At 33.2% G+C, this 13,739-nt stretch overlaps 1 protein-coding gene across 4 annotated transcripts in view; it reads left to right on the forward strand.

Moving 5' to 3' along the window:
• LOC126846371 (ras GTPase-activating protein raskol-like) overlaps positions 1–13,739 on the forward strand; it is a 119,598-nt gene that overhangs the window by 26,418 nt on the left and 79,441 nt on the right. The window contains exon 2 of one of the 4 annotated variants that reach the window (XM_050585718.1): positions 10,290–10,334. The exons of the other annotated variants lie outside the window; for them this stretch is intronic. Coding sequence (XP_050441675.1) covers positions 10,290–10,334 — 45 coding nt within the window. The remainder of the gene's footprint in view (positions 1–10,289; positions 10,335–13,739) is intronic. 4 annotated transcript variants of the gene reach the window in all.

The following is a 13,739-nucleotide window of genomic DNA, read 5'->3' on the forward strand; positions in this document are numbered from 1 at the left end:
TCGTTAATCGTTTGTATATAATTAGACTTTCATTCGACCTACTAATAAAACATCATCAATTAAATTTTCGATCACTTGATCGATCTAGTCTTGTCCGTACGATTCGTAAGCTGCACTTGTGATGGTTAAAATGCAACGTTTGAACGTTGAACGTTCAACATTTGTCTTTACCCGAAAATGACACCATTGAATCGTTTGAATAAAATATGATAATAGATAATAGTTAAAATACCATTAACAATCATTCGATGTGAAAATGTCTCGGCCATCAGTTTATTAGTTGGCCTCGGGAACGTGTGGAAACTGTCAAAACTAGCTTTAAAAAATATGTTTGACAAAAAACAAATCTAAAATAAAAACATTTATTATAATTAATGTTGTGGTGTTTGTTTTTTGACGATCATTAATTTAGTTTCCGCGTTGCTGCTTTTCATGTTATCCACCAACAAAACGCTCGATAAGTAACAATTTATATACCTACATCCGACCGCTTCACGATGTTGCCTTCACGATGCATTAACATTTTCAATGTAATAACAACAACAACCGTACCATTATCCGAACGAAAATAATTAACACGGATAGTCTGGTTTCCAATATGCTAATAAGTGTAGTGTTATATTTATTTCAACGACCGAACAAGTTTTCACGGGTATCGTGACGGACATCATCGCTGTTTAAGGAAATTCTATTGAAACGCTAATAATTATAGACCCGAGGAAAGTCCTAAGGGTGGACTCGACTCGTTTGCCTTTTGCTCGTTTCACGCGGATGAGAGTCCTATAGATATATTATTTTTATATTGCCTGTAAACAATCAGGCGTTGGGCTTGTAGCAAACATGCAGCGATGATTTGATAGAAAATGTTTTTTAACACCGAATCTGTCTTTTGGAAGTCGTCAGAGGCCTTAAAAAGATCACACAAAGAGCATTGTTACTATTGGATACCTTGAGTGTGGCTTGGCTTTGGGAACGGAGCTTGGAAAGTGTAGACTCTTTAAAGTTCAATACAAGACCCTCAGAATATGCCCCTGCAACCCTACTGGCGTAGCGTTAGACTTGGACTTTTGAGCTGGCCGGTCAACCCCGAGACCTTAAGACCATTGAAGGGCCAGCACTTCCCACGCCTTTGGCTCGCCCTTCGAGTTCACGGTGATGACGTTGACAGTGCAGCTGCTAACAATAACCCCTTTGCCGAAAGGTCTTCTACAAAGTACTGTCCGCTGTAAACGTTTTTGTATACCGTTGAGTGGATGCCGTTTGGATACCAAGCGGCAGCCGGTGTATGATGAAAACGGGTCGGCGAGGAGAGGTAAATGTAGTTTATTATGATTAGGTAGCACGCACATAGTCGTGAGCTTGCAGCACAATGGGCTCTGGTGTGCAGAAGAACAATTATGCAAGAATCCCGCTACGGGAATCGTACATACGAATTGCCAACGTCTGTCAACCGGTTTTTGCACTGCAACACCGATGATCTGGTTTCGTACGGAGAGAGAACAGTAGCGCTATTGTCCTCTCTTTCTCTCTGCCTTATTCAAGTCCACCGTAGACCAGAGCAGCACAGGCCTAAATCACATTCTGGCCCGGTTCTCTTCCTACTTCCGATCGTAGATTGGTGGACGGATTTTGTTGGATGTCCCATTACATCATGTATTTTTATCCCTATCGATGACATTGTTTGTTCTTGTTAGTGCTTGCAATTCTTTGAATAGGGCACACAAGTTTTCTGGATTCAATCGCCTGTTTTTTTCTTTCTTGACCATTCTTTTCTTATAGGGGCGTATCAAAGAGCTAGACCGGATATTCGTAGCATCTTTAGACAATCACCCCCGTCTGTTCCTGTTATTTTTTCAAGTAAAACTTTTTTCCCGGTTTCCTCGCGGTGTGCACGGTCTAGTTTCACTACTAGATATTTAGTATTATCCAGAATTCTTCCCCTTGCCCGTCTTTATTCATAGACTACTCTGTGCCTGTAAATGCTTAAGCAGATATTCACACTTGTCGACAAGTGAGCCACGGCGTTGCAGCTGTCGGTCATTACGACACACATAAACGGCGATCGTAAACATCAAACCGAATGTAGTTTATTATTTATGAAGACGATGTCAGTTTTTTCGGCCTTGGCGGATCACGCGTTGACGTGGCTTCACTCCGAGTCTGCGTGGTTCTGGTTTCAAACGACTATCGGTGGTTTAGTTAATGATCTCAATTAAAAAAAAAATCCTAATCGAGTAACGCGACATATAGTGTCGAGTCTGAATTTACCGGTACAATAGCTTTCAAAAAAACAGTAGGTACTTAAGTATTTTGTTTACAACCGATTCGACACGACACCGGCCACCTGTTTAGACGGAGTATGTGACCAGTTGGCGTTGAAGTCTTCATAAATAGTAGTAGTACCAATAGTGTGGTAGCCTTACTGCCTACACTATGTAGTACCCATTATAAATTTATTATTATAGGTTTGACGGATGAGTTTGTACTTGGGAGTCGAGCGGTATATAATATTATGCTAGCGTGTCTTATTTTTAATTGAACACTTCTTAGAAATTGTCCCGTAACCGTTAAGCGCGCGGTCATAGTTGAATAATTGTGGGTCATTGCGCAAATAAATATCCAATAATAATAATAATAACAGCATGGGCGTCGTGAGTACAACTGGGGCAGAGCCGGGGCTGTTTTCTTTACACGGCTAGATTTCGTTTTCTTCTATAAATTCATAAAAATAACCGTTCGTTTCTCATTAGTAACGATTGCAATGAGATCTTGTCGACTTGAAAAATAATAAAACCAACGAGAAAAACAAATTAGCGAATCGGATTAGCTCGATACGTCTAATTATTTTATACAATAAGTAGTTTTGCGTCAACAACAAACTACAGACATCAGGTTTTTCGTGCAACTCAGATTCCGGTCTTAGGCATCGCGAGTAACACAAGTATTTCAAATAATATTTAAAAAAGAAGCTTGTCTAACACATTTAAACAAAAAAAACACATCTTTACACTATGTTTCGATTATGTCTTTTTTCTTCTACAGTTGTTGTTTCGTTACTCCTTAGGTTAGGATACTTAACCTAATACCTACCGCGAACAAGATATTGTGTGAAAGTGGACTAAACAGCAATACATTTCGCCGGTCGCATATTGTAGTTTTATTAATTGGATCGAATTCTCTATTCCGAATCTGTCAGTGACAGTACTATTCCTCTAAAAGTGGGACGGTTATGATTTTCAATAATTAAAATACATCCCACGTGCGTGGTATCAAGTTCAAGGCGTTTTCAAATAGTAACACAAGTAGTTTTAATGGTATTGATTGTATTTAACCCTGATCACTCGCCAATGCATTTCTCTGTAGGTCATACTGCGCTGTATAGGTCCAAGGAAAATCGACCTCCAATTGAGTTTGTTAAACTATTAAAAACGTTCTCCGCCGTCGACCTAATCGCGAAATATTGTCATCCGTATTTTAGTTAAGCACCATAGGCGCAATTTAGGGAGGGAAGGCTTAGGGGGTACTAGCACCCCAAATTTTAAAATTAGCACCCTTTAATATTTTCCGTGTTTATGTATTAAAATCGACCTTTTACCGCGAAAACAACATGTCGCCTCTTTATTATATTCGGACACGACGCGATTATGAATAACAATATTTTATTATCTACTGACCACTATCGTCCGTTACTATGCACTGTAGACAACACGGAATAAAATTGGAATACTTACAGAATATTCTAGTGACTAGTCTCTAATATTAATTATTAATTATTATTATTTATGAATAAAGATGTTTTCAATTTTTAATAAATATAAAAAAAAATAACCGTGATGCCATTATAACTTCCGGTAAGTATAAATACAGTTTTTTTTTCATATTTAGCGGAGATGATAATAGCAAAAAATAGTTTTAAAAAAATTAATTCGACTTAACACATTTAAAAAGTGCAATTGAGAAAAACGTATTTCCGAATATTTACAAGCTATTACTAGTAATTTATGGACTTTTTAAATTATTTACTGTTCTTTTTTACTACATGATAACTAATTAATGAGTTACAAAAATTCATGTAAAATTAATGCGATAAACTATATCAATTTCAGGTAGCTCTCACAATTCCAATTACCTCAGTAACATGTGAGCGTTCATTTTCTACTTTGAGAAAAATGAAAACTTAGCTAAGGGTGTCAATGGGGCAGGAGAGGCTAAACGATTTAGCAATACTGTACATAGAAAAAGATTTAACAACACTAATAAATAAAAACACAGTTATTGATACTTTTGCCAGATCTAATAGGCGTATACCTCTTGTATAAAAATAAAAAAATGCCTGGAAAATATCTCTTTTTATCTACAGGTCTTTATTTGTATTATTTATAGTTAACATAGAACTTTAAGCACAATATTACAACATATAACATAGTTTTTTTTTGCGCCGATCTTTCTGATTTTTTTTTTTTACATTTACTCAGGTGGTTAATTTATTCGTAAGACGAGAATATAATGGTAATTTTTTTTCTTTAATTTCTCGTTTTTGTTATTTTTTGTATAGAATATTATAAATTTACCATTCGACCAGTCACAAAATGTATAATAGACAGAACACACAATTTTGCACCCTCTATGGCCACTTTTTTCCATTTGTAAGTATAAGTGTACTTCATCGTTTCGTAAGATACATATCCTCATTTGTGTGTGTGTGTGTATGGTAAATTTATGCATGTGCTCGACTACCTACGCGAGGTCTGGCTAAAAAATAAAACCGTGGTCGTCGTTCATCATAATATTATAGGCTTTGGAGCCTCGATTTCCGATTCTGGTTACAGCTATCTATTACATTTCGGATGGCGTTACCGTGTATTGTTATTATACTCGATTCGACCTCCATATCCGTCCTGCTTGACCTAGTATTTGCGAACCGACGGGGTGTGGTGCACACACACTCGTTTACCACATACTAATCATAACAGCAAGAAGTCTTTCCCGTACGCATGTGTAATATAAAATATGAGCAATTTTTTTTCTTCTTATAAGACACGTAGCTCGTCCGAGATTGAGATCTGAATAACGTCGTTATTAGATTCCTGCCGTCGTCCAAGTGCAGTTGTGTAGGTATAATAACAACCGCACAAGGTCTGGCCCGGCTAATAATGTAACCCGGTCGAACGTTTCCGGCAATGTCTTACGGACGACCGAAAACGTGAAGTAATTTGATTCCAAAATATAATGTAGTTAACATACCCAGAACTCGTCTCGGAATCAAACCGCAAACATTAACGTTAAACACAAACACTGTGATGTGGTTTATGCGAAATCTACCGTTACTACATCTTTTCTACAACAATCTTTTTTCGTACTTGTGAATAAAACGCAATTTAAAAAAACAAAAAAATATTTCCATAATTTTCTAACATGTATGCTCCAGCCTCCCACTAGTGGACTTTTTAGTTCAGTTCAGTGGGAAATAAAAAAACAGCTATACATAAGCAACGGATGACGTCGTCCGTTGTTGTAGAAAAAGCGTTAACGTGTTTCACCCAAGCCAGATGACATGTTTATGTTAAAAGAAATTTTTTTTTTAATAGTTACTAAAAGATTATTTGAATAAAATTTTCTACTTTGATGATATCCTTTAATAATAATTATATATGTATTAAAAACATGAAAAAAATATTAAAATATTTTCCATAAAACCGTATCAAAAAAATTTAGAAAATTTTTACATTTTCGCTGAACGGTAATAAATTTTACAAGAAAATTATTCTATTGATATGCTTACGATGTTAACAACCATTTTGACATGTTTATGTTTAATTTAAAAACCGTTTTAATTAAAATTTATTGATTAATTATACCTACATTTTTAGCTTAACCTAAACTGAACGACTGGACTATCGATCCAGTTATGGAAATGTTTTGATTGATAGTTTTTAATTTAGAGTTAAGTATAGATTCTCCAAAGTCGGTTATCTAGGTCGGCGGTCCATAAAAATGTATTTTTTAGTAGTTCAATAAAAATTAATTACCCCATCTAAATGAAGGAATCGTTAAATTTGTCATAGACGATATTTTATTGAACAATTATTGAAATTCTTTTTACCGTGGACGGATTAGATCTAGTTATTTATTTACTGTTAGTCGAGTTTTAGCGTTGTTAAAATGTATAAAATTAACTGAAAAAGGTTTTATTCAATAAGCAAAGATATATTTGTAGTAGACGGTCGATAATGATGTCATCGGTTTAATTTTAAACAGTTTCCTTCGGACCTACATATAATTAATTATTAAAAACATATTTCAGATTTATAAAAGTGAATTAATGAGTGCAACGAATGTAGCCTAAAGCGATTAAAATGTTTCTCTAACTAATTAAGTAATTAGGTAGGTACCTTGTATTTGATACATTTTTTTAAGTAGACAATCTTTGTTTGAATCATTATGAAATGTAAATAACAATAAAATAATATCATATAAATAAAATTGGCAAGCAATTGTAAATTTTCAAAATATTTGCAAGATCGTGATAACACAATATTGATAACGAGCTGATAAAACTTCACAGTGTGACAAGTCTAACATGTTTGTGATAAGAAAAAACTTTTCTTTTTTATTAATACATTTTCACAATAAATATTCGAAATAATCGAACATTGTTGTACCGTTCTCGTCGGTAGTTCACCAAAGATCATCATTAGAAATTATCAAACTTTATTAAGGGAATGATAGTGGTAGAGTGAGTAGAGCGGTTAGAAGTAAGTGAGAATAATATGGTGATTAAGAAAAACCGATAATTCCTGGATAAGTTATAATAGATGAATTGTTAGACAAAAAATCAGCTGATCATAAGACATAGTTTTCATAATCCAATTTCTTTCTTTCAAGAGAAAGATTTGGTTTAATATGAATGTTTTATGGCTGAGAGCCCGTTCAAAGTTACTACAAACACTATAAAGAAAAATTAAAATCTGTCTCATTATCGCTCTTTATCATCTTTTATAACACTTCCTTACCTCTTAGCACTCATCCTGATTAAAATCTTTCATGTGAATCTTTTGCAATGTTCAGTTTAGCTTAGGAGAGGGAGGGTGCCATAAGACATATTCATAATGTTTCTCCTTCAAGAAAAAAACATTTTTTTTAAATTGTGTTCAAAATTTGCTTAACACTTTTCTAAAAGATCAATGAATCTATCCAATCGTTGACCAACGTTTTGGCTAGAATATGTGTCCCCTTATATCTTATCATCCCTTCTTATCTCTAATTACTCTTTATCACCCTTTCTTATTTCTTCAGAACGGATCAGGTGAGTCTTGTGAAATGCTCACTAAAGGTTAAGCCATGGGGGTGGGTACCATAAAGAATAAATTCATGATTTATGTATTTCCCCATTTTAAAAGAGGAAAATTTCCATCGCTTTTCTTTAACAGCTTGATAACACCGCACAGTCATAATGGCTTTGGGAGTTGTGACGGAGTTTATCTGACGGTCACGATCTGCAACGGAAATATTATTATTATTATTAGACAATCGCGCAGGAGAAAGGGGACACCACCGCCGTTTTACCGATGTATCTCTTATAAAAGTGCCTTATTCTCATATTATGTAGTTAATAGTGTGTGCAGGCATGCGGTCCTTTGTGTAGTATTATTATTGTGACACGCGTGAGATTATTATTCGGACAAACAATATGATGAATGGCGTTGCAGTTAATTACAAGGCGAACGTTGTGGTTGTATTGTTTGTACGACTCGAGAAGATGCGATATTATCATCAGCTGATCTTTTGGACGATTACATTTTTGTACGTTTCCATGGTTCCCAGCCAGGAAGTGTAGTGTCGTTCGTCCGACTGTCGGACTCGAGTGTACGAAATAAAATATATACCTTTAACAATTAAAATAAAGTAAAATACGATTTTTCACTATTCCTCGGAGCAATATTGAAAAAAAAATGGATTAATAGTGTATAATATACCTATAGCTTTAATACTTATGACGCTTTGGAAATTATATTCTAAGAAATTAATATTTATATAGAAATTAAATTGATTAATTTGGTAAAACTATATTTAAAAAAAAAAATAATAAACTGAACTTTAATGAACAAATAGCCAACAAATAAATTTTAATTGTTTTTTGTACAAATAATAATTTGTTTATAAACAAAAATTGATTGTATTTTTTCTTTATATTTTCTATTATCAATAAAATAAAAATTTAAGTATAAGTTTGTTTTAATCTAACAGAAATTTGTATTTTTAAATCAAAGTGTAATTTAATCTCTGATCTGTAAAATCAAATCTACTACCTCCTTACATAACTTTTAAATTATTTTATTTTGTCATATAACCGGGAAATATTTTTTTAGGGTGTTAATGTTTCAAGAATTCTTTTTCATTGTATCAAACGATCAAGATGTAATCTCTGTTTTGACATTTTATTGTTTTTACCCGAAAATACAAGACATTGTTTTTTTTCACATTCTGATAAAAAGACATACCTAATTGACGATGGTAAACAACTAGTAGGTATAATAATTATTATTATTATCCGTACACCGAACGAGTGTTGTTGTAGTGGCTTCGGGCTTTACCTAGTAGGCCATTGTTTTATTATATAATGTACTAGCTGCTATACTCATATATACAGTGTGTACACTGTACACGTTGTATTATGATTACAAAAAAAAAAAATGGAAACGCCTCAAGGAAAAGACATTAAACCGATAAACAAATTATGTATACAGTAACTTTTTTGGACACTGCGAGTGAGATGTGTCTAGTGGAAAAGTGTAAACTTTATAGAAGTTAGACAGAGTTATGGAAATTTAAATAGTGACATTTTTTCTTTTAGTTCTGCAAGTTATAATTTTGTTTATATCGCAGATGGAAAACTCCCCGTTAAAAATATATCATAAAACCTATCCTAATCTAACCTTACCTAAACCAGTTACATTTTTTTCGGGTTATTCAATACTTAAAAATCATTTATTCTTTATCCGTTATAAGTCGAATGATTAAAAATATCAACCATCTCACGATGGCAGCGTTGGGCCTTCATGGCCCGTTAAGCTACATGATGATAATGATGATTAAAAATATATTATACGAATTACACAGTAGTTTAAATATTAATATGTTTTTATAACCACAGTAGGTATTCTATTTTAATATTGATAAACGAATAAATGTTTTTTTTTATTCGTTTATTATAAAATAAAAACATTTATTGGTTATTTTTTATATTCCCTTACAATTTGTCGCTGAGGTGTTTTGGGGTTGGTTTTTCTTTTTGTCAACTTTGTAATGTTTATTTTATGACTTTTGTTTTACATCGAAAGACTTCGTTTTCTATTTATCTTGCTTTCAAATATAATAATTTAGGATGTACTAAAAACATTGCTAATGCACACATATCAAATTTAACTAAAAAACTAAACCTAACCTATACTGAAATGATGGAAGCCTACAGGCTGGGTGGGGTGGTACACCACCCCACCCAAATTAGGTGTCATGAAAGTTAAAAAAAAAAAAATTTAGGTAATTAAGTAGATAGGACATAGGTTAGGTCAAGTAGGTAGACATGATTAAGTTGACTAAGTTAGGTTTCATATATTTTTTGAAATAGTTTTCTCAAAGGTAAAGTAGTGAAGTTGTTCATAGTATTCGCGATACGCAAGTCTAAATCCGTCGACATGATCTCTGAAGATCTTTCAAGCGACCATTTTTATTTTTCGTATTTATATTATATTTTTCATTTAAAAGTAGTAATATTTTGCTGAATAATATGGTAGTGCGGTGTGTGGTGGAAAATAATGTGTGTGTAGATTTAACATTGCCGTTTGGTATGACTGTTGTCGTGTAGTCGGTAAAAGAATGACACAACGCATTCCTATCTCGGCCTGACCGTTCCACTCGGACGAACTCAAACCGAGAAAAAGAATGAATATTATATTATTCTATCCACAGTCAAACGGTAACCGGTGTAAATCGAGTAACGGTTTCATTGACTTTTAAACAGACCAGAAGGGTGTTTGTGTTTTTAAAGTTGCCACGACAAATTTTTGAACTAATAATTTAATGTGTATCTAGCAAAATATATAGAATTGTTTTCAATATTTTCAAAATATGTTCTATTGATGTTTGACTTTATTTGTTTTATTATACTCTTAGGAAATGTATACCTACTATGTCGTTCTTGCTGTTGCGAAGAGCCCCTCCTCCTCCTCTTAAATGTTTGTTAATATTATATAATAAGAAAAGTATTAATTTGTTTTTTGTTTTTGCAGGTAAGTTGACTTTGAATATGGCACATAAGAGAAAACGCAGAAACAGTAAGAATATATTTATTTAGTATAATAATAATTATTCGATGATTTTAACTTTATAATTATGGTAAGCAGCCCGGAAAATACGCAGTAATCATAAAAAACGAGAAAATGTTTTTAAAACATTTATATTAAAAAAAAAATAATAATAAGGAAATACAATTGACAAAAACACGATTTTAAAATCAATATATCTGTATGTATAAACTTTTTTATCCATTAAAATATTTGTGGCGAAAACATAATTAAAATATGATGCAAATATTTTGAATTAATTAGATAGACTAACAAAATAAACATCTAATACGACTAGTTCTTAAAAAAAATATCATTAAGAAGTTGTCTTATATTTAGTAAAATTTTAACTATTGGCCCTACTAGCTATTAAGCCCTATGACAAAAAATTAATATTTTCTAAATAAGAACACTTTTTTTGAAAAATTAAACAGAACTGTAGATACGACGAATTAAAAGTTTAAAGCTCTAACCTAGCCATCATAGTATTAGTTCAGTTTAGTTATAGAGACAACTTATTCTCAAATACTCCGAGCTAGCAGTGTTCTAGAACAGCGTCAAACGTTTAATATTCGCCAAAAGTATGGGTTTCATAAGTGTTTATTTTGGAGGGGAGGCTGTTAATTATCCACCCTCTTTGTAGGGGTAGATTTTGGGTTGGTTTAGGGTGGATTTATAGGATAGATCTTGGATTAATTGGCGTCGGACTAGTGCGTTCTCGGCCATCGGAACTGCAACAGTATCAAGATGAAGCCGATACACCAGGACAACACCTGCAAACATACGGGCCGTCAAACGGGGTTTCTTGCACGGCTTGTTGTCGTGAATAGTGGCAGAGGCAACGCCACCATTAAGTCTTTGGTCGTGTACTTACGGATACGAATAGCCTCAGGTCAAGCGCAAACAAACCGTACGATCGTACTTCCACCGGTGGATTATTGACTTCCCACAGAAAAAACGACACCTGCGATCACAACAACAATAATAATTGAGTTAAGGCCGGGTCAAGTCAATTATAGTATAATTTTTTATTATTTACACAACTCATGTACAATGTCGATCAGGGTCATATCAAGCAGAACAAATAAGCAAACGATATAACTCCCGAACCCTGCTGTTGTGTGGCATAATCGAGTTGTAAGGCGACTACTTTTTTTATCACCAGTTTCTACTTGACACCTCTTGAGATGAAATAAAACACGGTGAGTTTGAATTAGGATTGCTAAACGATAGTAATTTAAACGTAGCGGCGCTAACCTAAATTTCAAAGTATATTAAGGTAAGATTTCAAGATATAAACAAATTATCTTTATCATCTCGATTCCATCTCGGTTTTGCGAATTCCATTTTATTAATTATTGAAAATTTAATTTCTCGGATTTCCACCGTTAACTGAAGCACAGAAAAGTTGAAATGATATATTGTCAATTGAATCCCAGTGACCCTGACGTCGTGCAACCGAGTATTGTTAGACTGAAAACCTTCACAGCGTAGTACGTTTTAATTCCGTTTGCTCGATATTGTATCGATTTCGTACAAGGATGTCAACTCGACAACTGAGGTTTGATTCCAAGCACGCGTGTGTGTTTTATTGTAGAACAAACAATAATCATATTACCGCGTTATGATATAAAATATATCTATGATGTAGATATCTGGTATAGTCAACGGTTATTAATTATCCTATGCACAAGGTAACGGCACCCGCGGTGAATCATTATCACAGCATCATCATTAAAAGGGTACACACAAAGTATTGTTGTTTCTATTGACTGAAACGATCGAGTAGTTTCAGAGAGTTAGAAAAATAGATGAAAAAAAATATCCAGTATTTTTTAATTCTAGACAATACAAAATTTCCCAGAATATAGTTCTTGTTCGCTTTTAGTAGGCACGCTCTGACCGCTGTTGGCCATAAACAGCTTTGCGCGATTTGTAAATTAAGCTATATTCTATTCAGTATAAACCTAGGTATAATATGGGTTTCAGCCTTGTGAATTTGATAATAATAAAAGTTCTCGAGTGTTATTACTTCGTTTTCGAAATGTTCGTCCACTCCCGTGTTCAGGTTCAACAGTCTGGTCTCGGTATGGCTGGCCTGCAACACACAAGAAAATACACCGTGTCATCAAGTATAAGGCAACAAGAGTACTTGTAAGTACCAACTACCACTCGTGTAACTTGTAGAGGTATTTTTTAAAAGCGATAAGAACCGCAGATTAAGTTTCAGCAAAAAGGGGCAAACAATAAAACGTTCGGGTTGTGCCAATCATAATTCAGTGTGTAATACATAAAAAATGCAGTTAATGTGAAATCCGTGCTCGCAGTTCGATCTGGACCAAAGCACGTCCGAAAAACGTTTACATCATAAAACATATTACTTTGCGTGTAAACGTTCGGATATTTCAGATATCGAATGGGTTGTGTATGGTAAAATAACATTTATAACGTTAATAAATTACAAACAAAGAAATAAAAATGAAAACTACTATCGATAACATCCGGACGTGACGTGTGTCACACTGAACTGACTATACCGTTTGAAATCGGACCGAAAATTTGTTATTCAAATAAAAAATCATATTTTGCCATTAACTGCTGAACTAACAAATTGTTTGCAGCAATTTGTTGTTTAAAATATTTATCCAATGATAATGTATACAAATGTGAGTATACCTTTTCCGATGTAGTATTTATTACATCAAAAGCTATAAAACTATGTGATCCTATTTATTATGTAGAAAATATATTTTTATTTTTAAATGTTATTTCAGTTATATTCAGTAATTAAAAATATACTTACATCAAAAATATGTCATTGATTGAAAAAAAGTTTTTTTTTATGTTATTTAAGTTCATTCAAATAAATATTTATTTAAATCAAATTACATTCGTTGTGTTCGTTATTTTAATATAGATATTGAAATCGGATTGGAACCGGAACCGAAAAGAACACTTATAAATATAAAACAAAAATCGTTATCAAAACCGTAACCTTCATTTTAAGTTCGATTTTTTTCGGTTATTTTGGGTTCTTTTCGGTATAATATGAACTATTAATTACAACGGTACACGCGATACGGCCTATTTTAGGTAGGTATAGGCTAATAATTGAATTAATTAATTATTCATACATACACGCCATGTGACGTTATCTAATAAAAACGGGTATACACTGTTAACAATAAATATCTAAATGACACACCTCTTTATCAGTATTTTTTGCTCATCTGTCTAAATTTATGCTAATAGAAAAGAATTTTTTAGGTTTTATGTGTAATATTTGACGACGGCAATAGGAAGGTAATAAAGTTAGGATTTGTTTTCCAATTATTCATTATGTTGTTTTGCATCTTTGATTTTACTTTACGCCCATAATTTACATATTCTGTCATA

This window comes from Adelges cooleyi, unplaced genomic scaffold (genome assembly GCF_023614345.1).
Source record: "Adelges cooleyi isolate 19-005CV unplaced genomic scaffold, UGA_ACOO_1.1 ACOO_flye_CR_arks_rails_tigmint_CR_PRNA_9, whole genome shotgun sequence".
NCBI lineage: Eukaryota > Metazoa > Arthropoda > Insecta > Hemiptera > Adelgidae > Adelges > Adelges cooleyi.